This window comes from Mercenaria mercenaria, chromosome 2 (genome assembly GCF_021730395.1).
Source record: "Mercenaria mercenaria strain notata chromosome 2, MADL_Memer_1, whole genome shotgun sequence".
Taxonomy (NCBI): Eukaryota; Metazoa; Mollusca; class Bivalvia; order Venerida; family Veneridae; genus Mercenaria; species Mercenaria mercenaria.
In genome coordinates this window covers 97,626,281-97,653,107 of record NC_069362.1, presented here as the reverse complement: position 1 = coordinate 97,653,107, position 26,827 = coordinate 97,626,281, and the positions used below count along the sequence as shown (strand labels likewise).

Genomic DNA, 26,827 nt, shown 5'->3' with positions numbered 1-26,827 from the left:
TCTTTCACATATTATGAACATTAGAATATGAGCTTTTGATTCTAAAATATTTTCAAAATTCTAAACATTTTCGATTTTCATCGTAAAAGGTAGTAAAAACAGCAAATTCTCATGTATTTCCATAACATAAAGTTTGTCAGTAATTAAGTTTTGAAGCCTTCATAAGAAATATAGTATTTTTTTTTCAAGATATCTAAAAAGTATTTTTGTTGTCGAACGATCTGGAGGCCGGTCGCTTTAAAGAAAAAGAAGTATAGAAATAAGACTTATACTTTTAAAAGGAAATACTTAACCCTTACCATGCTGGACGCGACTAGTTCTTCCTTTGTGATCAGTGTAGATCATGATCAGCCTGCACATCCGTGCAGACTGATCATGATCTGCACTGTCTGCCATTCAGCCAGTAAGGTTTTTGGTATGCACCCTTTTCATAATTAATAGTACTATCCAAATTGAAAGACAGACAAGTTCATTATTGTAATTTAGCATGGTAAGGATTAAGTTTCTTATATCGTGTCTAAATAGAAATATCATATTTGCGTGACTTGAATAGGTACTGCTGACAAATACAACTACAACATTTAATAACAATAACTTCATCAATATCTCAATTTTAGAATAGCAGACTTAACTAAGTAATAACTTAATATTTTTCGTGAAATTTGGGCCAGGATCTTACTCAGTAAATATTTACGGAACAACTCTGTTAACGATGTGAATTCTAAATTTGTACTGATTCTTTCTATTGTCATACGATTCATGAAATAAGAGTAAAAATCGTAAAAACAAATTTCATGAAATAAAGGGAAAAGACTATATAAAGACAGAAGAAAGTGAAAGACATATATTACAACGCCAAAACCATAAAACCATAAAAAAAACCCTATCACTTATAGTAAGTGGGGTAACATATCTTTTATGACCCAACTTGAAACAACACTGACCGGATATTGTTTACCCCTAGGCAATATTGTAATACACAATAAAAGTCGAAGGGTAATTTTAAGTTATTTGTTACAATTAAATAAAATAATAGATAGTGCATTTTTTTTAAACGAATGATTAAAGAATAAACCAAAAACATGCATTAATTTAAGAATACAGAATAATATATACAAAGGAGGTTCAGAAAGAAGCAGAATTATCAGTTCATCAAGGCTATCTTTCAAATTAACGTTTGGTCATATTATGAATAATAGAAAATGATTTTTTTTAAAAAACTTATTAAAAAATCCTATATGAAGAAAAAATGATGACCGCGTCGGAGATCGGACCCGGACCGCCGCGGCAGTAAAAACGTCTCCAGATCCTTCGGCAAAAAATAATAAAGGTAACTGGAAATTAATAAATTAATCGTGGTTATATTTCTTAAGAATGCTTTGAAACTCAATTACTGACAGACTATATTTTACGGAAAGACATGAGAATTAGTTGCTTTAAGTATATTTTGTGATGAAAATTAAAAGCATTTGTATATTTAATGCGAATTGAACACTAAGTCCTCCCTAGCGTTTTTTTAAACGACAGCGGATCTAGGTTTCGGCGTTTCTGAGTTCAACAATCAATTTGTTTTAAATTGTCTAATTACAATTTCTTTTTTTTTGTCAATGTGAAGTTGCCTACAATTTATAGGCTTTGAGCTATAACAATTTATACCGACAAAGTCAGACTAGCAGACGACAATATTTTCCGTAACAGCTTCCGAGTACTTACGAATGACGGCGGAAAAAGCCGGAATATTTTAAGAAATGTTCACTGTACACACTAAAATGCAAAAAGGACCAAACAAACCATTATAAAATTTGAAACAAATTGCACATAACGAAAATTGAATAATTTTTCTACATTTTTAGGGGTATCGAATTTTTTATTTTTTGCGGAAAATATCTCATTTTATCTGTTATATTTGAAAAAGTCAGTTTCTTTTTATCCGTTTCCTACAGAGTCTATATGAACTGAGGTGGGTCTATTTAAAGTCAAAAAGGACCAACCAAATATTAAAATATTTTTTAAAAAAAATATTCATAATATCCGGAATAAATTTAACTTTAAATTGTGGGGTATCGAATTTTTGATTTCCAAATAGAACTTTTTCTATTTAAGTTTAAGTATTTTTTTCCTTCTTTGTTTATATAGGCAAATTTATCGATTTTCCAATAGACCGATGTTACTAAAAGTTGGTAATGGCGTATTTGAGTATTGTTAATATTAAGAAATTGTGTGTCTCTTTGTCACGCTATAGACTTTTCATGGGAACTGGTCGATGTACAAGAACTGTTAACACACCATAAAATGGAAGAACATGTAACTTATGTAACAACTTTGTTTGAGAATGTATTTAAAAATAATTTATACCAAAGAATTATTACGGAAGACCAAATATGCATAAACGCATATGAACGTGCCGTAATGCAACTCCAATACCGTTACATATTTCCCCACCATTTTGAAATTCTTCCTCGAATTTCAGCCGGCACATTGTAAATCAAGCAATACATGCGTAAGCGACTAACCAGTGAAATACTGTCACGGTCCAACGTTAAGCCTCAAATGTAACAGGGCGAGAAATATGTGCAGCCGGACCGAGACTCAAACCCGGGGCCTCGGAATACGCTCCGAAGCGCTACCGACTGAGCTACCCTGCTGCATACACACTTTCTACCCGATTTAATGATTAACCGTTAATTCGAATGTAGTACGTTTTGCTTAAATTCAAGTTTAAGTGGAATTATCGGCATGCTGCTGAATACATACAAGTATAGATGAACCGTATAAATCTTTCTATCTTTAGACATGTGTACTCGTATCTTTGCTTTGCTTTACTTTTGAAAGAGGATGTGATATCAAAATCCGCGTGTAACATATTTGTTATTTCTATTTCGCGCAAGAAAAGCGACCAGTTGTAGAAATTGATAAGAGTACAATTTACATTTAATCCTAAATTTTTCAGCCAACCTCTATTTTGGATCATGTCATTGCCATTCTTTGGTTTAAAAAATCTATACATAAAATTGGAATAACTTTAAAAAATGTCTGTAAACACTTTCACAAATATACAGCAGCATTGAAACTTATTTCTTTGAGAAAGCGGATATGCTGTAGACTTTAAACGTTTGGTTGTACTCGCAAATAATCTGGTATCTTTTTATTGTGGCGATATGTTTGCATATATGATAAACCAGATCCAGTCCGATAGAGCGCCTATCAATATAGACGAGTTACGTAGTCAGTAACGAATCCGCTAACCTAGAAAAAATATTTCTGCTTTATGAACAATACAAACCAAATTTTATTACAGATAAGAACTGATTCAATATTTACATATACAACGTTTATTCTTTGTTAAACTGTTTCATAAAACAGCAGCGATAGCATATTACAACATTTCACTAATTCATATAGAAACTCGAAAAAGCTTTCATATTTTAGTGAAGAATATTTAAATGTCAGAGCTGAGACGATTCAGGAATGTTCATTAGGTCTATTAAACCATGACTTTGATACCTGAAACGAATCATACGAGATTGAATATGTATATCCTTACTTACCTTCTGGGTCGTAAAACTCATGGATTTCAACATGCGCTATGTTGAATTCTTGTTCATATTTATCCCGTTTCGTGTTGTCGTAATCGCCCGTTCGTATTACAAAATCGTCATTGTCTACCCTTTCATATTGTCTTAAGTAGCTATAGTACCATGTCCGTCTATAAAGATATACATGCAATTATTTGATAATGGTGTGTTATAAAGTCTACACTATAATTTCCAAATATATTTGACATAAAACAGCATAGAGAAACTCTGCGATATAAAATATTGCGTTTTTGCATAAATGCGTTGATAGAGAAAGAGGACATCAATTTTTGCTCAAAACACGGAGAAACAACAAATAAGACATGCAATTGAAAGGGAAAGCCCTAAAGCCGATTACGGAAAGGGAAAATTGTAGAAGGCATCTATTCAAGTGATCATTTACTTTGATCTTGAGGAACGAAAGTAAAGAGATCCTCGCATGGGCAATATGATATATCTTTAGAGTAATGTCCAGATATGGTATTGATCATTGGTTTAAAGGAAACAGGCATGTCGTAAAAACGTTATTTCCGAGGTATGATGGCAAAATAAATATAAAATATATATGTGATAAAGTTAAAACGTATGACAGAACAAGATCGTGTAATAAGCATCGGCTGCGCAACTTAGAGGTCATCCGATCAAATCAAACTGAGGTAATGATACTATCTTTTCATATGACCTTTCCTCGTCAGTTCGGCTAAAATACTTTCGTATAAACTAAGTCAAATCCAAAACAAGTTTAATTTTGTAATATTTGATATTGTTAACCGAAGTCAATCCGTGCGATCTGCTTTAGTGTTACACCTAAGCCTTTTTCAGCCCCCTTGATATCAAGACTGTGCATGCATTTTACTATGGTTAGAACTAATTGAGACACCAAGGACATATTCTTGGCTGTAAAAGTTTGTTTCGTAATATTTACTAATCTGCGATTTTTCTTTTGACAAATGGTCCTTGAAATGGAGGTATGCCAATTGTACATAATGTCGTTATAAATACTTTTACTAAGAAGAATAACAATTGGTCAATGACTGAAGCTGTGTTCAGTTATCAAAATATCCCGTAATATTTTGACAGCAATTGCATACAAAGGCCATTTTCTAAAAGCAATAACTGCACGACGAGAAGTAGTAAATGTTAAAAATGAATTATTTCTACAAAAGTAATATACGATTTTAGGTATATCATCTTTTGCAACATTATGAGACATGTTATTACGGCTTTAGAGCGGCCAGTCAAAAATGTTTGTTTTGATGACTTTTGATAAAACCAATAATCAAGTTTACTCCCTTAGTGAGCCAAGCTGTAAATAAATTCTAAAAGTATCTCTCCGTAATCCTTTACTGTTTATATAAATAAACTTTGGAACATCAACAGTCTGTGTTTCTATTCTCAATACTCATGTAATAATGACTGCTTTTATAGGCCGTGTTGCTAACTAGTTTAGATATTATAGAATTTAGGCATACATCTTTTGATAAACATTTACCACTTCACTCATCCAACCAAGGGCGTTAACTTAAATTTAATTGAATCATTTTAAACATTTTAATGAGTAAATGCCATATCAAATTCAATATATCATTGCAAAATGATAATATTTCAATAATTTTATATTGCATCATCTTTGTAGATTCAGTCCATTTTTATCATTTGTTGTTTCTGATCATGAAGTTACTACTCTGAGAATAATATATAAACACTCGTATAATTATTATAAATCCTGAAATATAAAAAAACACGTAAATGTATTCCCAACTATAAAATATTACATAACAACTCTTTTGTCGTATGAGGGGCCTCCATGTCCGAGTTGTTAAGGTCTTCAAAACGTTTGCCCTTCACGGCTGTAAGTTTGAAACCTTTCTACAGGTGCAGATTTTTATTCATGTGCGGAAAGCATTCAGCTGGCGTATGGAAGGACATCGGTTTTTCAACCCGGATGCCCACCCATGTCTGAAAAAATGCACGTAGATACACCTGGGGTCTTCCTTCACCATGAAAAACTGGAAGGTCGCCATATGACCTATGATTATTTTCCTTTAAATAACGTCTAACCTTTCCTCGTAAAAACAGTGTGCTGCTGTTAAAATCCAGTGTCTATTGATTATGGTTCCACCACAGAAATGTTTGTGCCGTTTTCTTATACCGGCCTGCCATGGAAATAGTCCGTGTCTAGGCGGTCTGATCCCACCAATGATGTATGGAGCAATATCTTCCTTGAAATATTCCGTTCTTGGACGCTTACCTGTATCAAATAAAATAAATATGATCGGGCAAAACCCGATGACAGCAGCTCGGACAGCTCGCCGTCAGTGTCAGAGTCGTCGATGAACACAGAACAAGGAGATAAACAGCTGGGAGAAATTAGCGCAAAATTGTCATTAATTTTAACTGCCATTCAAGACCTCACAGATGCGGTAAGGGAAACAAATGAGCGCCTGTCTCCAGTAAATACTGAAGCAGCAGTAGATCAAATTAAAAAAGCAATAAAGGTAATTGATGAAAACATCAACACAAAAACAAACCAGCAAAGTGACAGTAACAATTTAGAAATGCAAGAAAATGTAAATTTTTTCGAAGCGGAAGCAATAAGAATTAAAGCGGGCATTGCTTCAATTTGGGAAAGAAAATTAAATAGTAGAAAAGATGCATATTGGGGAATGGTTCGAAACAGCGGCAATACTTCTTTTTATGAAAAGTGGGTAGCGGCAAACCATATAATAATACCGCGTAAATTTCAAAAATTTGAATTTTAAAATGAAAATTGAAGAGCAGAGAATATTAAGAGAATGGGCCGTAGTTTGAGATGCAAAGCTGAGAGTAGCCGCATGCAAAGAGCGAGTAAGAAATATGACAGAGAAATTTTATAATTGCAATTTTATAAATTATGAGAATTCAAAATAGTATGCCTAGAGTTTTCAGAATTGTGACTTGCGTAGGCATTCTCTGAATATGGACGACTACCATGTTAAACGTTATCTACTAGGTGCCACAAGAAAGACTTGCCCGGTAGTCGCCGCCCTTAAGAGGCCCTTTATAGTAAAATAAACGAGGTCAAAGGTCATTCGGTGCAGATTGTCATGTGTGTCACATAAGATACCTTGTATCTTGGTCATTTATCGGTGTAGAATAACAACAATGGTATCAAAATGAAGCCAGGGCTTTCTACATTTATTCTCATTTACATACTTATGAATATTCATGAAAACTAAGAATATAATTAGTATTTAACACTCAAATACTGCACAACGTAGTTCACACAGTTCAATCTTGCTCATAGGCTTTTCTCTATACACAATACCAGAGGACATTGTTTTAAAAATGTCACAACTTTATTGTCCTCGTTGTCATGTACATTTCTACAGTTGGTATATAAATAGCCTCGCATGCATATTCAAACATGCAAACCTGGTTAGATCGCTAGCATTTGCACACTGAACTGCCACATTTCGTCTTGCAATCCACATTAGTATATGATATGTTACTTTGGGTATTACAGAAATACAGTCATACATGTCACCCGTGGTATCCTTTGTATGCATGCAAACGTAGATCCATTATTTTAAGTTATCAATGCAAAGTTGTGGAGCGTAATTAGTAAATGTCCAAACTGGCATATATGTATAGCTATGATGGTCTGTCTGTATACACAGGATACGCAGTAGGTCAGTCTGTATAACCTTGATACTCAAAATGGCCTGCTTCTATACCTAAGGTACCGATAGTTGCCTCTTTGCATGCCCCGGGCACTCATAGTGTATCTGTATGTATCGCTAACCTGACCTGTGTGTATATCCATGATACCCAGAGTGACCTGTATACCTTGGATACATTGGCGGTTTTTCTGTATACCAAGGATATCCGTATTGGTATACATAAATAGCCCTGATAGCCTGTATGTATACAATGAATACCACGAGAGGCCTATTTGTATACCTAGGATACCCATAGTTTTCTGTATATATAACCAGGAAGACCTATATACCCAGTATACCCAGAGTGGTCTTTATGTATAGCAAATTTACAAATAGCGGTAGCCAGGATCCAAAAGTGGCCTGTATTTACAGCCATAAACGACCTGACAGTATACCAAGGATACCCAGATAGGTCTGCCTCTATACCTAGGGTACACCGGTAGCATGTCTTTAAAATCCAGGATATTCATAGTGGTGACATTAAGTGAACGGTCATGTTGGTCTGTTTGTATACCCAGGATACTCAAGGTGGCCTACATAGGATGCACGCAGGTGACCTGTCTATATACCAAGCATACTCAACACATATACTTGCCTAGTGTATAGCAACGATGGTCTGCCTGTATACCCATGTTTTCTTTTTACCCAGAAAGGCTTTTATGTAAAACTGGGATATCCATAATGGCCAGCATATATGGCCACGATGCCATGTTTGTATATCCAGGCTACACAGAGTGGCATGGCTCTGTACCTTGGATACATAGGTAACCTGTCTGTATACCAATGCCATCCAAAGTGACCTGAATGTATAGCCATGATGGCATGTCTATATACCCAAGATACCCAAAATGGTGTGTATGTAAATCAAAGATACCCTTAGTAGCCTATATATACAACTGTAAAGCCAGGATGACATGCCTGTATACACAGAATATCCAGAGTTGCAAGGAAACTCGGTTGGCCCTTCTGTATGTCCAGAATACCCAGAATTGCATGTCTGTATATTCAGTATACCGGTATTTGCCAGTATGTATACATGTTTAATTTGTGATGGGCCGACTATCGGCGACAATCGAATAATCGTCGCCGTGACATTCATGATAGCGATCGCCGACTTCACTTTTCCCTGACCGATTAATTACTTGGCACCCCAAACGGATAATTAAGTTGTTTGTAACCTCTTTCTTTCTGGTAATTGCGGTTCTTTGGGGGCAATTACACCAAGGGAAACTACTCTTACACAAATATGGCTTCCAGCACATGCGACGAAAATTCCAAATCAAAAATCCCCCCTCCTGCTTCTGTTTCGGAAGACCTGGAAACTATATATGATCATCCAAGCGCTAAAGCCGCTACCAGGTGTTGGAAGCTCTTTGGTTTCTATAAAGTAGAGCCGGGGAAGCCGTCATCAGATACGTTGGACATGAGTACAGCTGTTCGTAAAATATGTCGCAAGACATACGCAAATAAAGGTAATTTTAGTTTTAGTTTTAGAACTTTACGTGATTGAATAAATAAGTTGTTAATACATATTTTGCAGTTTTAAGTATTTTTATTTCATCACAAAATATCACTGAATCAATACTCTAGATTTGACAAAGATGGAGATAGAATCTAGCTGATGTTTTTTTTTCTCATTTCAGTTATATCCAAACATTCACCCTCATTCTGTTTAAATTTGATAGTATCATCTGAAAGATTGTAATTTTTAATTTATGTTAATCTTTTTCTATTTTTTTTTCACTTGAATCTAAAGAGGCTGTGTCTGCCTTGGCAGAATTGTGCAAGGGGGGTTTTGTTTCAAATTCTATTTTATGATGAAATCTAACATAACAAACAATTTCTTATCTCTTTGTGTTTTAGCTAATACACCAAACTTCCTCAACCACATCGAAACAATGCATCCGGACCACTCTGCTGCATGTCGGTCAGACGGTAAAAAGGACAAACACCTTGTGCAACCTAAATTGTCGTTTGGAAAGCCAAAGCGTTCTGTTGAGAGGACGAAAGCATTGGACGATGCAGCCATGAAACTCATAGTATGGAAAGTGTTACCTGTCAGCCTTGTGGACAATGAATATCTTAAGCAGTTTGTTGGTCTTCTGGATTCAAAGTAAGAAATTACATTTCACCAAGCAACTAATGTTAAATGTATTCAACTTTTAAAGCGGCATGCCTCCAGATCGTTCGACAACAAAAAAAATATAGTTTTTAGATATCTTGAAATAAATGCTACATTTCTTAAGAAGGCTTTAAAACTTAATTACTGACAAACTTTATGTTACGGAAACGCAATAGAATTTGCTGTTTTTACTACTTTTTACGATGAAAATCGAAAAGCGTTTATCACGCTTTTACTCCAGATAAACTGTCTCGATTATAAATATCTATATTTTGAAGTCATTATTCAATACTTCAGCTATAGCGCTATTGGTTACGACGGCGGGAAGGGGTTCGATTCCCGACGCGGTCATCATTTTTTCTTGATTTGGAATTTTTAAGATATTTTAGAAACAAAAATTCATATTCTAATGTTCATAATATGACCAAAACTTCAATTTGAAAGAAAAAATATTTTTTAGCCAAATATGGAGGCATGCTGCTTTAAAAGTGAAACACTTATTTTTACTTAACTTATTTCAAATGTTGCTCTAAATGTAATTATGTTACTAGTTTCTTGTAAGTTGTAAACAGTACAGTACATGTAAGAATTTCATAAGCAACTTCTGAATTTTGTGTAATTTAAGTTAACAATTTAACTGGTTTCTTGTTATTTTGTTGTTGTCAGTTTTGTGTTTGTTTTTCAGCACACTTGACCAGATTCATTGAAAGTTTTTTAAAAATGATTCAAAAATATCTTGAAACAGTTATTTGGATTGGCTTGTGGTACACTGTAAGTTGGCTGTGTAAAGCAACTATGCATGCTATTGCGCTAGAAGACCACAGGGGCAACCCTGTACCTGAGTCTCTGCACTCTAGTATCACACCAGCTTCAGTCAGATTTGTAAACCACAGGCCATCTTATACATCATATAAATTTTACAAAATCACTAGCAAGTATAGCAGTTTTGATTATTGCAAACAATGCATCTTGATAGTGATGAAAAGTTTGTTAATTTTTTTATTTACCTTATATTCAGATGTTTTGAAGATTATATATGATTTATGATGGACTGGTCAGGATTAACCAGCAATACAACACATGCACTTAAACTGATTTGTTCACTATCAGGTACAAATTACCAAGTAGGAGAGACCTTGTACGTGGTTTAGAGAAGAAGCAGGATGAAATGAAAGCAAAAATTAGTGAGGACATCAAAGATAGTACCAGTATTGCTATATCTCATGATGGATGGACAATCTTAATACTGTAATAAATTACATTAAAACATGTAAACGCTCATATATGTATGCTTTTGAACATACTTACCTTTGGTGGTCATGTCGGCCGCCATTTTGAAAAAATGGCAGCTATATTGACTGTGTGACATAGGTTCACATTTTGAAATAGCCGGCAGATATGTACCTAATACAAAAGAAATGCCTTGATTTTGTGAAAAAAAATACACAATTGTGTTAAAGATAACTGTTAGTCAGAAGTCAACTCACCCCACTCACTTTAAGCAGTATCTACACATAAATCACATATGATGGCGATATAAACAGTTATAAGTATATAACATATCATTTATTACCTATCTGTTTTTCAAATCATGAAAATTATATATAAAACAATAAATATTGTACAGCTGTACATACATGCCAATTTTTGTTGTAATTTTGCACGATTTTCATTAATATTAATTAATATGCAAATGAGTTAATTTGCATATAATGATTTTATTTCATAGTTATATACATTGGCTTCAATTAAATACCATTAATGCTCACTTATTTCATCAAATGGCGAAGATATGACGCCATGTAAGTGAAATTTGTAAAAAAACTGCACTTAATGACATTTGACCTAATTTCTTGACCTTAATTTGACCTTAGGATTGCGGCTACCGGCATCAATGAACTACTTATATCATATACTTCACATATAGCACATAAAAGTTGCATCTTCACGAAATGCCTACGTACGTGTTATCCAGCTACATATATGAAAATAATTGGTAAACTAAAACCCTTTTTAAAAAAGGAAAATTTCAATCGCGAGTTCCAACAAAAAGGTTGCCAACAACAAAAAAGTCAGAGATCATATTCAGATGCAGTGAGAAGTACCAAACAGACACCAGAACAAAAAACAACGAGAAACCCAAAGTGTTCACTTTACTCCAAGAACTTGTCCCCAACTTAATCAAAATTCATCGAAACAGCAAAACAGAAGAAGAAATCAACAACAAAGAAGAAATTGGAGAGACAGGTCAAATAACTCCAACCAAATTAATGTAGATGATGTGGTCATGCCAGAGACTGTTCATTCTTTTCTGGACGAGGACCACAACTGGAGCAGTGAAATGTAGAAATGGGTAATCTAGCTGAAAGAAATAAAACATTTAAAAACATTTGTAATCTTTCTAAGCGTAAACTTAATGCAAAATATAATTCTAATGAATTGGATACTGATGTTAACGAATTCTTTCGCAAAATTAGATTACGGGAGTATTTTGATGGAGAAGACAGTACAAATATTTCATTAGTAAAGAATAAGTCAACTTTTACCCCACAAAGTGGGCGCAATAATAAGTTAGATACATATATATTGACCACAAAAACATGTGCTCAAATATTTCTATTGAAGACAAACAAATTAAACATAATATCCCTTTAGAACAAAAGAAAGCCATAAAATCCTTAGCACAAGATAAATTCATTATTATCAACGAAGCAGATAAAGGTGGAGGTATTGTTTTGATGAATACAAAATTCTATAGAAACGTTAACAAATGAAACGTATTACACATCTATTTCTAGCAGTAATAAAAAGGGAATTTTTGAAAAGATAAGAAAACTAACGGGGAATATTTCTAATTTAACTAAACAGGAAAAATACTTCTTACTGAATTTTGATTGCAAGACTAGCAATTTTTATGGTTTACCTAAAATTCATAAAAGTAATATTATTCAAAATGTTTGTAATATTTAAAAAGTCAAAATATATTGAAATACTAGATCCTTAAGATTTACAACTGCGACCAATAGTTGCAGGCCCACAATGTGAAACTAGTCGTCTTAGTTGTCTTTTAGATATTTTGCTAAAGCCATTTCTTAAGAAAGTACATAGTTACCTAAAAGATGACATTAACTTCCGTAATTTTATACCAGAAACAGTACCAGAATATACACAGCTTATTTCTTTTGACATTGTTTATATTCTAATATTCCACATAATTTAGGCTTAGAAGCCATACCATTCTGCTTAGACAAACATCCAGAGTTAAAGTTGAAGCGTTTTAATACATCTTTCATTATTGAAGGTTTGAAATTTATTTTAGAAAATAAACAATTTTTCCTTTGACAAACTATATTTTAATCAATCAAAAGGTACAGCCATGGGCACAGAATTAGCTCCAACTTATAATCCTCTGGTTACCTGGAAGAACAACTATACGAAAAGGTCAAACAAGAAAAAAGATGAAACATTGCTAAATATGTACAAGAACAATGGAAAAGATTTGTAGACGATTGTTTTATATTTTGGGAAAATCACATAGATTTAATTCATTTTGAAAAGATTTTAAATTCATTACATAAATATATCAGATTCGTAATGAAACGGAGCACTGTTAAATTACCATTTCTTAAAATAAAGAAGTAAACGTTATCGATGGAATATATGTAAAACCGTCTTAGTTTACGCATTAAATTACAAACAAACTTTCTGCAAATGAATGGCCTTAAGCAGACACGTTTTTTATAGTATGACGCAAGAGGTTAGAAAGTGTCCGGTCCGGAATCATGCAGTCATTATTTTTACAAAAACATACTCTTTCGTGGGAATCCTTACAAATAACCAATTGAATATAAATGCCTATCATATCAATGTCAGAAAAACTACGAATCTGTCCGCTGCCACTTTTAAATCAATGCCATACTTGAATATTGTTCAAAGAATATTAAAAAGGTTATTAAATGCTTGAACAAAATAATTGTGCAGACATATTATATCATTCAGAAGTTTCATCAGATAAGTGGGAAAAATCACACGCACACGAACACACGCACTAAAACTGATTTGACCAATAAAACACAGGAAGAATTTCCTTTAAGTACGACCCCATTTATTGTGATACACTCATTAAAATCTTTGAGAAACGTCTGAAACTATGTTTTCTCTTAAAGTACCGATTTACTGTTTACTGGGTCATACATGTAGGCGTTATCAGTCAGAAAGTTGTTCATGATTGAAAGTTCTGCTTATGTTTTCTCATCTTCTTCTTCTTCTTGGCGTTCACATGTTTCCTCATGAATACAACAGTATAGATAAAAGCAATCTAGTATTTTGTTTTAACCGTCTTCTTCTGTTTCGCAATAAGCTATATAGACACCCTAGAAACTTGCTATTCCAATACATAGCAAAACTTACTCATTAAATTGAGTTTAAAATACAACCAAAGAATTATAACTAAAGCTCAAACTCACCACATTGGGGCTGCGCGGACGTTTCTTTTAGCATCACATTGCTGCATTTTATTCCAACAATTTCTGACCTATCGCAGTCATGGGTACCAAACTCACTTTTTCTACATTTCCATGTAGAGGACTCGGTTCCCGTACATTTGATATCGTCTAAAACTATTGGAGCAGACCCTTCTCCAAATGCGCTGCCTGTTATTGCCTGTCCATACCTGTAATGTGTGTAGACAATATGCGTTGTGTCGTAAATTTATCAAAAAAGAAAATTAAAATCTAGTAAAATCACTTAGTATATCTAATATTTTATGTCATTGTAGTTTGTTCTGGTTAAAATATTTATTTATTCGTTCGAAATAAAATGTCTCTTTTGAAGCCGCTCTGTAAACAGCAATACTATCGTAAGTGCTTGCTTGACATAAACTACATGTTTTCATTATTATACAATTATATATTATATATTATTATATTGCGAAATCGTAATTTTTCAAGATGGTCCTTTATTGGGGCGGCTATTTGTACGGTGCACTGAGATTGCAGGTTTTTTAAATACGGAATAAAAAATATTTTTCACAGATTAATGGTTAAAGGACTAAATATTTTGATAGAAAACAATATAAATGTGTATAATGTATAAACACCACTATTGACTGTGATATTAAGGGTAAAAATGCACTTTTTTAAAAGCTGACATGATAACTGTAACAAAGTGTGGTTGATATAAGCATAAACAATACAAATCGTATTCATGTATGTGAGTTATAGTGTATACGTAAAAAAGAATTAATCTAAAATCCACAGACCGCTAAATGGTTTCATCTCCGACATTGTTTGCGACTCGCTCTTACGATCGCAGTATTTCACTCTCATTATGTATATTTCTTTGGTTTAGATTAAACGTGATTTTTTTTCTTGAAAATGAGAAGTTGATCCTAATTTTCTCTTTTTTTAAGTGAGTAATGTCAAACTGTAAATCATTTCACTGGTATTTGGGTACTCCTATCCGAAATGTTAATACTGACATTATTGCATAGGGGAGAAACACTATGACTCTTACATTATTTCTGTGTCTACAATTATATTTTGTTCGAATATCAAACCAACCTTGATACGACAGGCAACACCAAGTCTCTTTTTCAAGATTTGGACTTTATCAAATCGTAGCCTATTCGGTTTTTAAAACTTTAGTCTTTGAGAGCTGTAAAAACAAAGCGACAAAGGACGCAGCCACCCGAAAAAAAACCCCTCAAAGCAGGGTTTATATGAATGTATAGATGATTGACAACTGCACAAACTGAAACAAATATACATACCGGTATTACAACAAGGAAAAACAAATAAATTAGGGGAAATATTTAGGTATATATCATCGGAAGTCTATATCGATTCTTAATACTAGTTTCAAATTCTTCCTTTTCTTTATGTGTGCAAAAGAATGCTGCGCTTCCATTCTATGTAAAATGCTATCTTTCTATACATACATCTATAAAACTTTAACGCATGCAGCATGAACTTTAAAGATATAAACGCGTTTAATTAAAAAATAAACGATCCGAGCCTCTTACATTATCTATAGCGGCTATAAAATGAAGTTGCATGTATGCTTGTGGTGTTGCTTATTTCATTTTCACTCAAACCTAGTCAACATAGTCAGATAGTTTTTTGCTAAGGTTAAAATATAATAAATGCATAGCGAGTATAGCTTGTAAGTAACTCGTTTCCATAGAATACAAGAGGATGGTCCCATATCGCTTATCTGATTCTAACTGGTACTTGATTGGAAAAGGATCTTTTTACAACAGCACATGCAAAATGTCTTAGCTCTCTAACATTTAAAGTTTTTCCTATATAAGTCGATGTAATACAGGTGAACCCCATTGGTGGGATCAAATTTGACATCAGACTTGAACAAACTTGATAGAGAACAACTACATAATGCTACGCGCAAAATATTTTTGGACATTACGGTTTTAGTCAAGAAGATGTATCCTACATAACTTTTTTAAACAAAGTGAACCCAATTGAATAAAATTGGTAGATGACCAATTCAAAATGCTACATGCCAAATATCTAAACTTGGTGTTTTAGAAAAGAATATTTTTCTAAGTTTTTCATATATAAATCTATGGAAAACAAGTAACCAAAAGGCGGGACCAATTTTGACACAAGGGGCATGATTTGAAGAAACATGATTGTAGATCACTGCACAATTTTACATGCCAAATATTTAAGGTCTGAGTCTTACGGTTGTAGAGAAGAGGATTTGTAAATTTTTCTTATATAAGGCTATGGAAAAAAATAAATCCCGGGTCATGGCTTGAATAAAGTTGGTAAAGAATCACTAGACGATGCTACATAACGAATATTTAAGATCTAGATTGTGCGCTTTTGGAGGAAAAGATTTTTAAAACTTCTGTTTGTCAAGTAAACCAGAATTCTGCATGGAATGTAACATACAAGTAACCTCTAGGCCAAGTGTCATCAACTTCCACCAAACAGTTTCAGCTTCAGCGGAGATGTCACTTGAACGAACGGATGATCACAATAGCTCATCCCGGGCATTAAGGAGAAGCATTTTTCCATAATATTTTGACTTTAGAAAGAATAAAATAAAGTAGTTCGCTCGCTGTGTTCTTCGCTTCTAATAGATGTGATTCTGAAATAACTTGTATGATGATGTACTTAATATGCTGCGTTTTAGCTCCTCCTATGGTTAATACTATACATCCTCGGTAGCTACAGTTAAATAAAAGTACCGATCAGATACGTTTGCATTTGATCAACATCGATTTATTATAATGATAATATTAATACAAAATCTTATAGTGAGAGGGTGATATGAATTTTTCTTCTATGTGTGGAAGCCATCGAAAGGTCGGTTGTTCTACCTAGGTACTCGTCCGTGTCTGAAATAATGCTCAGGGGGGTTGGGCCTGGAGTCTTACTCCACCATTAAATGATGGAAAGTCGTCATACAACTTGCAACTTGTCATATGCTATGACACGAAACAGAAGTTAGCTCAACGGTTATGGTCAAGCGTTTAGGTTATCAACTCTATACCTCTGTTATATATTAAGGGTATTACTTCGTATAAATGTTTAATACCACAGTTCGATGACGTGACACATGCAAGAACATGGCCAATACTTCAAACGTCAAGATCAATCTTGGAGGTCAAAATTTTATAAAGTCTGTTTCGTGTCATGGCAAATGGCATTTTGCAAATGAGCAAACGGCAACTGAAAAAGCGCATTTAGCAAATAAGTAATCTCCCAATGGCATTTAGAAAATGAAACGTAGCAAATAAGTAATCTGCAAATGACATTTAGCAAATGAACGATCGCCAAATAAAAACTGGAAAAAAACGATTAACAATTGATAACTAGCATAAATTGTAGCAAATAGCAAATAGCATGTCTCAACCCGCATCATTAAAATTTTGCAAAAACACAATTGGGGAATTTGAATGTCGGTGGCTTAATTTTATTTATGAACAATGTAGTAACTTATCTAAAACTTTGACTAGCAGATAAGTCGAAGATGTTGATTGAAGATTTTTCTAATTTTTTTAATCACGTCTAGCTTGGTTTTTAATATGACTCTTTGTAGTGGGTAACCTAAAACACATTTGTGCGAAATTGTTTTGAAATCGTATCGTGTAATAAGACTCGTAAAGTTTCCATTTTAAACTTGTAGGGAAAATGAAAGGTTCCAGTCCACAGGCGGACATGTGTTTTGAAGACTTGATATAAATTTAAGAATGTTGGTAGATTGTCACCCATGAAACATTCCTGTCATTTTAACTTACAATCTTGCAAGCGATTGCTGACATGAAAATTTTAAAACTGTATACTGTCACAGAAGCCTTATATAGAAAATCAGCCACTGCACCTGGCGGTCCTGTTTTTGGCCAAATGCTACAGTTTGAATAAACATAGTTTACTTATTAAAGGGTCATCAAAGGATTGTCTCTTTTTACGTTATAGAAGTCGAATATGCCATCATTAGAAATATAATATAACTGTTCGCATTATGATGATATAATTCTACCGAATTCAAAATGAATATTCCGAAACTAAATTATTTTAAATATTTAAACATGTTCAAACGGTATGTGCCATCAAGTGCTTTCGAAAATAAGAAAAAAAGATAACACCACTTGCATCTATTTTGTTTACTTGTTCAATTACGATATTCTTCCAACGTCTTCAGTCAGTTTGGTGTTTATTTAAACTTTTGTATTCTGTTACTATAATAAAATATTTATAGATAGTCTTTGGAACCATAGCACGCAACGTAGTACAATGTTAGAAGACTGTTCGATTGTGTCTGTTCATGATAGGTAAAGAAAAGTGCAAAAACTTTCACGTCCCCCTAGCACAGGTTTTATCGGAACTCTTTAATGCACAAATATAGAAAGGATCAAAAACTGAGTCGAGGTACAGGGTGACTTTTTACGGCCGCAACATAGTGGCACTTCAGCACTGCTGTTGTGCTTAATTGTTTATCGAAGGCTGCATGTTGGAAGTATAAAACGCAAAATAACCTTAGTTGTGGTTACAGAATAGTGTATAGAATATCTAACAGATTTAAATTCAAACACCAACACAGTCTTGTTAAAACATGCAATGCTTTAATAATCTTCTTCAGTTGTTATATTGAAATTTTTTACAAGGTTTCGTATAAGAACATTCAGGAAACCCTATATATATTATTCCACGATTAATTATACTTGATAGTTACATTTTACTCCATACCAGTGTATTATTATATGTCGTTTATACATGTATATGAACTGTTTCAGTGCAGTCTCTCGGAACAGAACACTTAAATCACTCCTCCTAAGTACTAGTGATTTAATTATATATTTATCCGAACTTTTGTGTACAGGAAATGTAGGAACATACGTTGCAAGGGCAGTCGTTGATAATTCGTTCTTTGTCAGAAGAAAATCAAACATAATATTTATGCTGTATTTGCGCTAATTAGTGTTAACTGGCACTCGTCGAGTTTTTGACATTATCAACTCTGTCAATTTGCCGGTAGAAAAATGTTAGAAAATGTCAGGCTAGAGCATATGTATCATTTCTGAAATATGAACAATAAGAAACAAAGACGTGTCATCGATATGCCAAACGAAAGTCGAAATTAATACGTTAAAACTGACGAGTATAAATGCGCATTAAGAAATAGAACGGCTTTCGATACATTCAAATTAAGTTGTATTTTATGTTTCGTTTTATGATTTTTTTTTAATAATCATATCGGAGGGAGTACTTAATTTACGTTAATTAACAAGATAACTTTTAATATATTTCCAAATTAAAACTATAAATCTCTATATTTGAACTGTCTGAATCTAGGCTTTTCTTATTTTTTATTTCCTTCAACCACAAGAGAGAGTCTTATTCATTGTTTTTTCTTGACATATTTTTTTCATCAGAATGTGATTTAACAACATTTTGTTTTAAAAAGGTTTCGTTTTCCATTGATGCTTTATCTTTGTTATACAAATTTATCCTGAATGATTATTTCCTTCCAATTAATTTGTTATTACTGTAATCTTACTTGAAATCAAGAACATTGCAATAGATCTTAGCTGCGTTATCATCAAATGAGTCATCACAAACTACCCCTCTTTGTCCATTTATTGTGACTTCTAAACGACCTTCACTTTCAGTCCCATTCACAAGCGAAATTGTCGCATCTATAAAACAGAATACTTCAGTTAGCGACATTGTAAAGTTAAAATAATGTTGAAATAATAAACGTAACTATGGCTTTCTTGACACTTAAGGTAGTTTAAAATAGTTCTATATGTTTGATAAACCCGGAGTCATGCTTTAAAGTCAATTATCTGGATAACCACGAAAGACCCGTGGTGACGAAAGACCCGTGGTGACATTTCAACTTCATTATTTCATGCTTTCTGCTTCGTGATTTCACGATTTCCACTTAATGAATTCACGAATTCACGATTTCTACTTCCTGATTTCACGATTTCCACTTCACGATTTCACGATTTCCACTTCACGAATTCACGATTTCACTCAAAAACTTCACGAAATCACAATTTCACCATAACACTTCACGATTTCCTCTTCACGAATTCACGATTTCACGAATTACGATTTCACGATAAAACTTCACGAAATCACGATTTCATGAATTTACGATTTCACGATTTCACCATTAAACTTCACGATTTCACGATTTCTTGAGTTCTCAGTTTCACGATTTCACCATTAAACTTCACGATTTCACGATTTCTTGATTTCACGAATTCACGATTAAACTTCACGATTTCATGATTTCGCGATTTCCACTTCACGAATTCACGATTTCACCATTAAACTTCACGATTTCATGATTTCTTGATTTCACTATTTCCAGTTAGCCAATCCATGCCGTAACTCTCCATTCAGTTGCAATGAAGTGTATACGTAATGAATGGCCTGGGTTACCGAGGATGAGTTTATACTCCTGCATACGTCTGTGTGGAGGTTGGGGAGGGATATTGGTGCCTGTACCAACACAGTATTGGATACTTTCAGCACTAATAGATGTATGAATACAATAAGATGCCCAAGTAGCTAAACTTTTTTAGACAATTCCAAAATGAGTATGTTTATTATGCCCCCGCCATTTATTGCGACGAGGCATTAAGCCTTGCAGTTGTCCGTCCGTCTTTCCGTTATTTTGGAATCCGTCTTTCCGTCCATAGACACATTAGTTTCCGTTCATTTAAAAAAAGAATGTTTACATGGATTAAATTTATATTTTGTATGTATATCCTTTCCACGCCTGTAACGTAGTAAAACGTCTAAGCCGCATTTTTACGTTTTAAACGGGCCTCGTGGTAAGGCCGTACTCTTGATCACCTCAGTTTGCATACCATTTACACAGCAGGTGGAAATAGCTTACATGTGAATAAGTTGCCTCGCTTTTCAGTTAATATCTAACAAAGATTCTAAAACCGAAAAAAAGGGACTGGATCAATTTCACGTTTAAAGCAATAATGCTTTCTAAAACTCAAGTATTATTTGTAAGTCTATTTCCTCATCAGTTGAGGCATTTTCGGCCAGTTTCCACTTTCAGTACCTAAACCTGGTTGTGCAGATATATAACACGCCACCTTACATGTAACGAATATCCGCCTCGATTTTCTACGTCATACATTAGTCATGTGACTAATAAAGTCGCGAGAAGTTAAAATTGTACTGATATGAAATCATGAAATCGTGAATTCGTGAAATCGTGAATTCTTGAAGTTTTATCGTGAAATCGTGAATTCGTGAAGTGGAAATCGTGAAATCAGGAAGTAGAAATCGTGAATTCATGAAGTGGAAATCGTGAAATCATGAAGCAGAAAGCGTGAAATAATGAAGTTGAAATGTCACCACGGGTCTTTCGTAGATAACGGCTTACGAAACTTATATATCAATCAACCTCAGCTTGACATCCTGGGTTCTCTGTGACCATTGGATAATACATCTTTTTGGTCATACACTAGAAAATATGTAGGTACAACTTATAATTACTATGATGCTTTAAAAAGACAGATAAAGTTAAAATTTATATTCTGGAAATTATTTTATTCGGACGTACAGAACTACCTAAAATATCATCACCATGCCCCATAGAGTACTCAAGATCATGTTTAATGTTTATTTTATAATTTGCATCTCTTACAACAATACGCCTCTATAAGTCCCACCTGTCTTAGGAAATAGTAAAACCATAAAAGCTCTTTTTGTCATCAACCATTTACAGAATGACTTATCTGTATCATGACACCAGTAAAAGTAATTATATCAGCAAAGTAAGAACAGAACACCAATGATACATAGATGTTTTTCGAACTTACAGTTACATCTTAATGGTCCATATTTCCTTTCGTCTTCACAGTCTGGGTAACAATGGCAGACGCCATCACATACAGATGAAGCAAGGAGACACAAACCGGAGCCACATGTAAACTGACTATCAGCACATCTTACAACATCTGTTAAGAAGGAAGACTTGGCTCTATTATAACACCAATCATAGTCTTTAAACAAGAGTGCCAGAATGTCACAATATACGCCCGTCGCAACAATTTTTTTTAGTCTAGCACCTGTATTTGCAAATGGAATTTTATTTTTTGGTTGTTTAGTAATCATTGTAAGTCTTTTGTTTTTCTAAGTCCACAAAAAACTCCTTACCAGGTAGAGATACCTTAAAATACACCTAAAATTTGAAAGTAACATCTATGTTGTACCACAGAAAAGTGGTCTTGTTTTTTCCCTACGGTCAATTATAAAAAAGTTACAATATAAGTTATTTATAATAACAACTAAGGGAAGTTAATCTTAAAAAAAAAAAAAAAAAAAGAAATCCAAAAAAAATTGTAAGTCCACACAAAAATCTTTACCAGGTAGAGATTGGTAAAAATACACCTCATAACTGGATGTAGCATGCATGTTGTACTACAGAAAAGTGGTCTCGATTTTTCCCTACGACTAGTAGTGAAAAAGTTACAATATAAGCTATTTATAGTAAAAACAAAGGGAAGTAATTCTAAAGAAGGGAACTGCGCATGACACTTCGTCTCATGATGGTGTATAATTGTGCCAAGTTACATCAAAATCCCTATATGCATGAAGAAGAAATGCTTCAGACAAAGTCATTCTTGTATCTGACCTTTGGCCTCTAAGTATGACCTTGACCTTAAATCTAGGGACCTGGTTCTTGCGCATGACACTCCGTCTCGTGGTGGTGAACATTTGTGCCAAGTTATATCAAAATCCCTCTATGCATGAAGAAGAAATGCTCCGGACAAGGTTTTCATTATTGTATCCTTTGACCTCTAAGTGTGACCTTGACCTTAGACCTAGGGACCTGGTTCTTGCGCACGACACTCCTCCTCGTGGTGGTGAACATTTGTGGCAAGTTATATCAAAATTCCTCCATGTATGAAGAAGATATGCTCCGGACAAAGTTTTCTTTCTTGTATCCTTTGACCTCTAAGTGTGACCTTGACCTTAGACCTAGGGACCTGGTTCTTGCGCATGACACTCCGTCTCATGATGGTGAACAACTGTGCCAAGTTTCATCAAAATCCCTCCATGCATGTAGAAGAAATGCTCCGGACAAAGTCTGTGGACGCCGCCCGCCCGCCCGCCAGGGGCGTTCCCATAATACGTCCCGTTTTTCAAACGGGCGTATAAAAATGATTTGATATATTAAGTTTGTCTTCGTTTATGTCCTCTACGAAAAAATGCATCTTGTAATTTCAGATGCCTGTTCAATAAATACATTTACTATATTACTTTCATAAATTCTGTCAAAACTACGGCTTGTATTTCACAAGTAAGTACGAAAATGCAGAAAAAATCCGTATTGTACCTTTTGTACTGTATGTTGCCGGACTAATTTCATTAAATACGCATGACCTGATACCGTTCTATAAAAAGCGCAGACAAAAACAACACTAAGTTCTATTTCAACATCGAGAAAAATTAAAGACTTTGATTGAAATCAAAACAACAAACACATTTTTTTGCCCCGAATTACGCACAAGTTTGGCCCTCTGCGCAGTGAGGTTTCACGCATAATAACACGAAAATGTCGAAGAAATTACCAATTTCGTGTCTTTAACGTCTGTTCAGCATGGTTCCCCTACTCCTGTCCTATCACTGTACTTGGTTTTATGACTCAAGGTTTAATAGTTTTAAAATGTTTGCAACACAAACTTAAGAAACTTATGTGAATTGTTCACTAAGTGAAAGCCAACACTCTGGCCTAGCCGAGTAAAATCTCAAAGAGAACACCTGATGCAAAACTTCATAGGCTATAAAACAATCCTCTAATGTTTTATAGCTCTAGGTCAAGTATATTTTACATACATGCATCACAAACTTTTATTTCTTGACAAAGTCAAGGGCCATAACTCTGGTCAAGCAAAATAAAAAAAATCCAAAAAAAATCAGGTGCACAAATTCACATGCTGGATAATATTCCTACATGATTTCATGACACTAGCAGAATTTTTTAAGATATATGCAACACATGTACTTTATGTGTATTTTTCAGTACGTCAAGGACAATAACTCCAATCCGGCTGAATGAATCGCAAACAGAACACCAGGTGCGCAACTTCACATGCTATATAACAATTCCCTAATGTTTTATAACTCTATCTCAAATACTTTTAGGGATACAAGTAACACAAACTTTTATCCCATTTATGCATATATTTTTGACAATCAAGGTCCATAACTCTGGTCTGACTGATAAATATCCAGAACAAAATCCCATGTGCACAACTTCACATGCTGAATAATATTCCTATGATGTTTCATGTCCCTATCTCTGGTCTGACTGAGTGATATCTCTAACAAAACCCTAGATGCACAACTTCACCTGCTAAATAATATTCCTGTAATGTTTCATAATACAGGGTCAAATACTTTTTGAGATACATACAACACAAACTTAGGCCCTATTTATGCATATTTTAGACTAAGTCAAGGGGCATAACTCTGATCTGACTGGGTGATATCCGAATTTTAAAATGCCTGGTGCACTGCTTCCCGTGCTGAATAATAATCATGTGAGGTCCGATGACTCTGGGTCAGATATTTTTTGAGATATGAATAACACAAATTCGGACGGACGGACAAGGGCAACTCTAAGTGACCCCCTACCAAGAACAAAAATAAATATTGGCGGGGGGTGCACAGGGCACAAAAATCTCTTTTTTTATTTTATTTTTAGTAGATTTTAACAATAAAACCGGTTTTTACCACCATCAAGACCGCTTAAACCAAATTAAATCGATAACATTTATGTAATGATGAACAAAAAAAGTGCAAAATGTAGAGCAGCTGCCAGCTAGAGCACTTAACAGTGAATCCAGAGGCCGCGTGTTTTATCTTCCGGTACGCTGTAATTGTTCCCGTGACAATTTAACAGAAAACAGTATGTCGGAAGTCATTTGCACATATGGGGAACTTGTCAGTTATTTCTAGAGAATAAGCCAATACTGGTGCAGAATATAGGTACACTTGTTAGTTAAACTGACAGTCGTTGCATATCTTCCTAAATAAACAAAACAAAACCCGTTTATCTATCGTACTTTGAAATCATAATTTGATGGGAATAGCCTGAGCAAAACAAAATATGTTTTGAAGAAAGGTAAGTGTTATGCGTACATTTATAATAAAAAAGAAGTTTACACTTTGTACTGAAATATTTCATTTACTAAGCATTATTGAACTCAAAAATAATCTTGATTTTGTCATCATGCGACTTTATAACATGTATAACAAAATATAATTTGAAAGCTATTTATTACTTTCGTGGAATAGGGGCCGGTAACTTAAATGAATTCTATTTTCCTTAATGAAAAAAAAGCGTTTATATCTATCCTACTTTTAAATACTAATTTGATGGAAATAGTTTGAACAAAACAAAATTATTTTTGAAGAAAGTGGTTTGTGCACGTTCGATCACATGTACATATTTCAAAGATAATGCTAATTCAGTACCTTTTGAAATTTTCTTTGGTTTTTCACACAAGTATCTAAATCCGCCCTCTAGACGTGTTTTTGTACTCAGACAAACATCATCACTCCAGTAGAAAATGTCAAGATTGGCTTCGTTCTCATACACAGGGTGAATATATCTACTGCGCAGATATATGCAGTTCTCGTCAATTCCGTCACTCGGATCGTCGTATTTTATTTCGCCTCTCCAGCCTTCAGAGTAAATTTACAATACATGCTAATGTACTCTATATAGCTATTCGCAATCTAAATAGCTCTATGTATCCAAAGTGGAAACAACGGACGTTAGATTGATTTAGTAATTCAAAATTACAGGTTCATGCCGAATCCTGTTTTTCTGCTTGCCTATTCAAATTTATATTATTAATTGTTTACCACTGAAATGCTGAAATGGATTATTATAAGGAAACAAGAAGTTTCAATTTGTTCATTTTTTGGCTAATAGTAAACCAATGATAAGCTTGACAGCCAACTTTATGAAATACTAATGAAGTACTAATCCCCGACGATATCGTGATTCCCGCCGAAACGCGATGACGAGTCCATTTTATGATAACTGATAAACTGCTTGCACATTACTTGACAAGTAAATATTAGTATTTGTTTCATTTTAACGTTCCAATTAGTAAAATGCAACATAGCTCAGTCGGTTAAAATGCAAAAACCAACTGGAAATAAGCAGATCGTTTTGTGAGTTTGAATCCTCATGAGTATTTTTTTTTCAGATATTGTTTTTTTTTCCCCTATTCGTTTTCATTTTTTCGTTTCTTTCTTCCATGGTTGTTTGTATTTGCATATATGTCTTTATATAACATAAATATTATGTCCATTATTCGCTTAAGTGCATGCATTTGATTAATATCATATTTGATATGATGCTAAACCTTTCTCATCTGCAATATCGGCTTTAGATATTTCTCTGTCGTGTTGTCTCAGAGCACATGAAGTAACCTAAATTTCTAATGCAAAAATGAAAACACCCAATGCTCCATTTTAATCTATTTATAGTCATGTTTGTAAACATCAAGTTTTCGCTGGGGCATATTGTGCATTTTATTCGACCTGGCGGGGCGGAGTTATGTCTGACTTATGCAAATAATGGTAATGTCAAAAAACGAGCAAAATAGATAGAGCAATATTCAACGCTACACTGGTTACAATTTAAGGTAGATGGCCACTAAATCAGAAATCAGGTTGCCGAATATACTACATATCCTGCACAATAATTCAGTGGACGGTCGCGAAACCCGCCACGCCAGGTTGACTAAAACGCACAATAGTACATGTTTACACAAGCAACTGTTGAGTATTTTATAACAGTGAAATAATTTTATTCAGTATGATAAAATAAAATTCAATATACAGTATACATGTATTTTTGTTAGGTTTAACAAAACACAAACACAATTATAGGTCATATGG

At 34.0% G+C, this 26,827-nt stretch overlaps 2 protein-coding genes across 4 annotated transcripts in view; one reads left to right on the top strand and one right to left on the bottom strand.

Annotated features, from left to right (window-relative positions):
* LOC123564663 (zinc finger protein OZF-like) overlaps window positions 1–26,827 on the top strand; it is a 229,379-nt gene that overhangs the window by 138,483 nt on the left and 64,069 nt on the right. The window lies entirely within an intron of this gene.
* LOC123564652 (neurotrypsin-like) overlaps window positions 1–26,827 on the bottom strand; it is a 36,575-nt gene that overhangs the window by 3,422 nt on the left and 6,326 nt on the right. The window contains exons 5-10 of the mRNA XM_045358389.2: window positions 25,388–25,597; window positions 21,724–21,861; window positions 19,425–19,563; window positions 13,865–14,070; window positions 5,637–5,826; window positions 3,549–3,706 (exon numbers count right to left, since the gene is read on the bottom strand). Of these exons, the coding sequence (XP_045214324.2) occupies window positions 3,549–3,706; window positions 5,637–5,826; window positions 13,865–14,070; window positions 19,425–19,563; window positions 21,724–21,861; window positions 25,388–25,597 (1,041 nt within the window). The remainder of the gene's footprint in view (window positions 1–3,548; window positions 3,707–5,636; window positions 5,827–13,864; window positions 14,071–19,424; window positions 19,564–21,723; window positions 21,862–25,387; window positions 25,598–26,827) is intronic.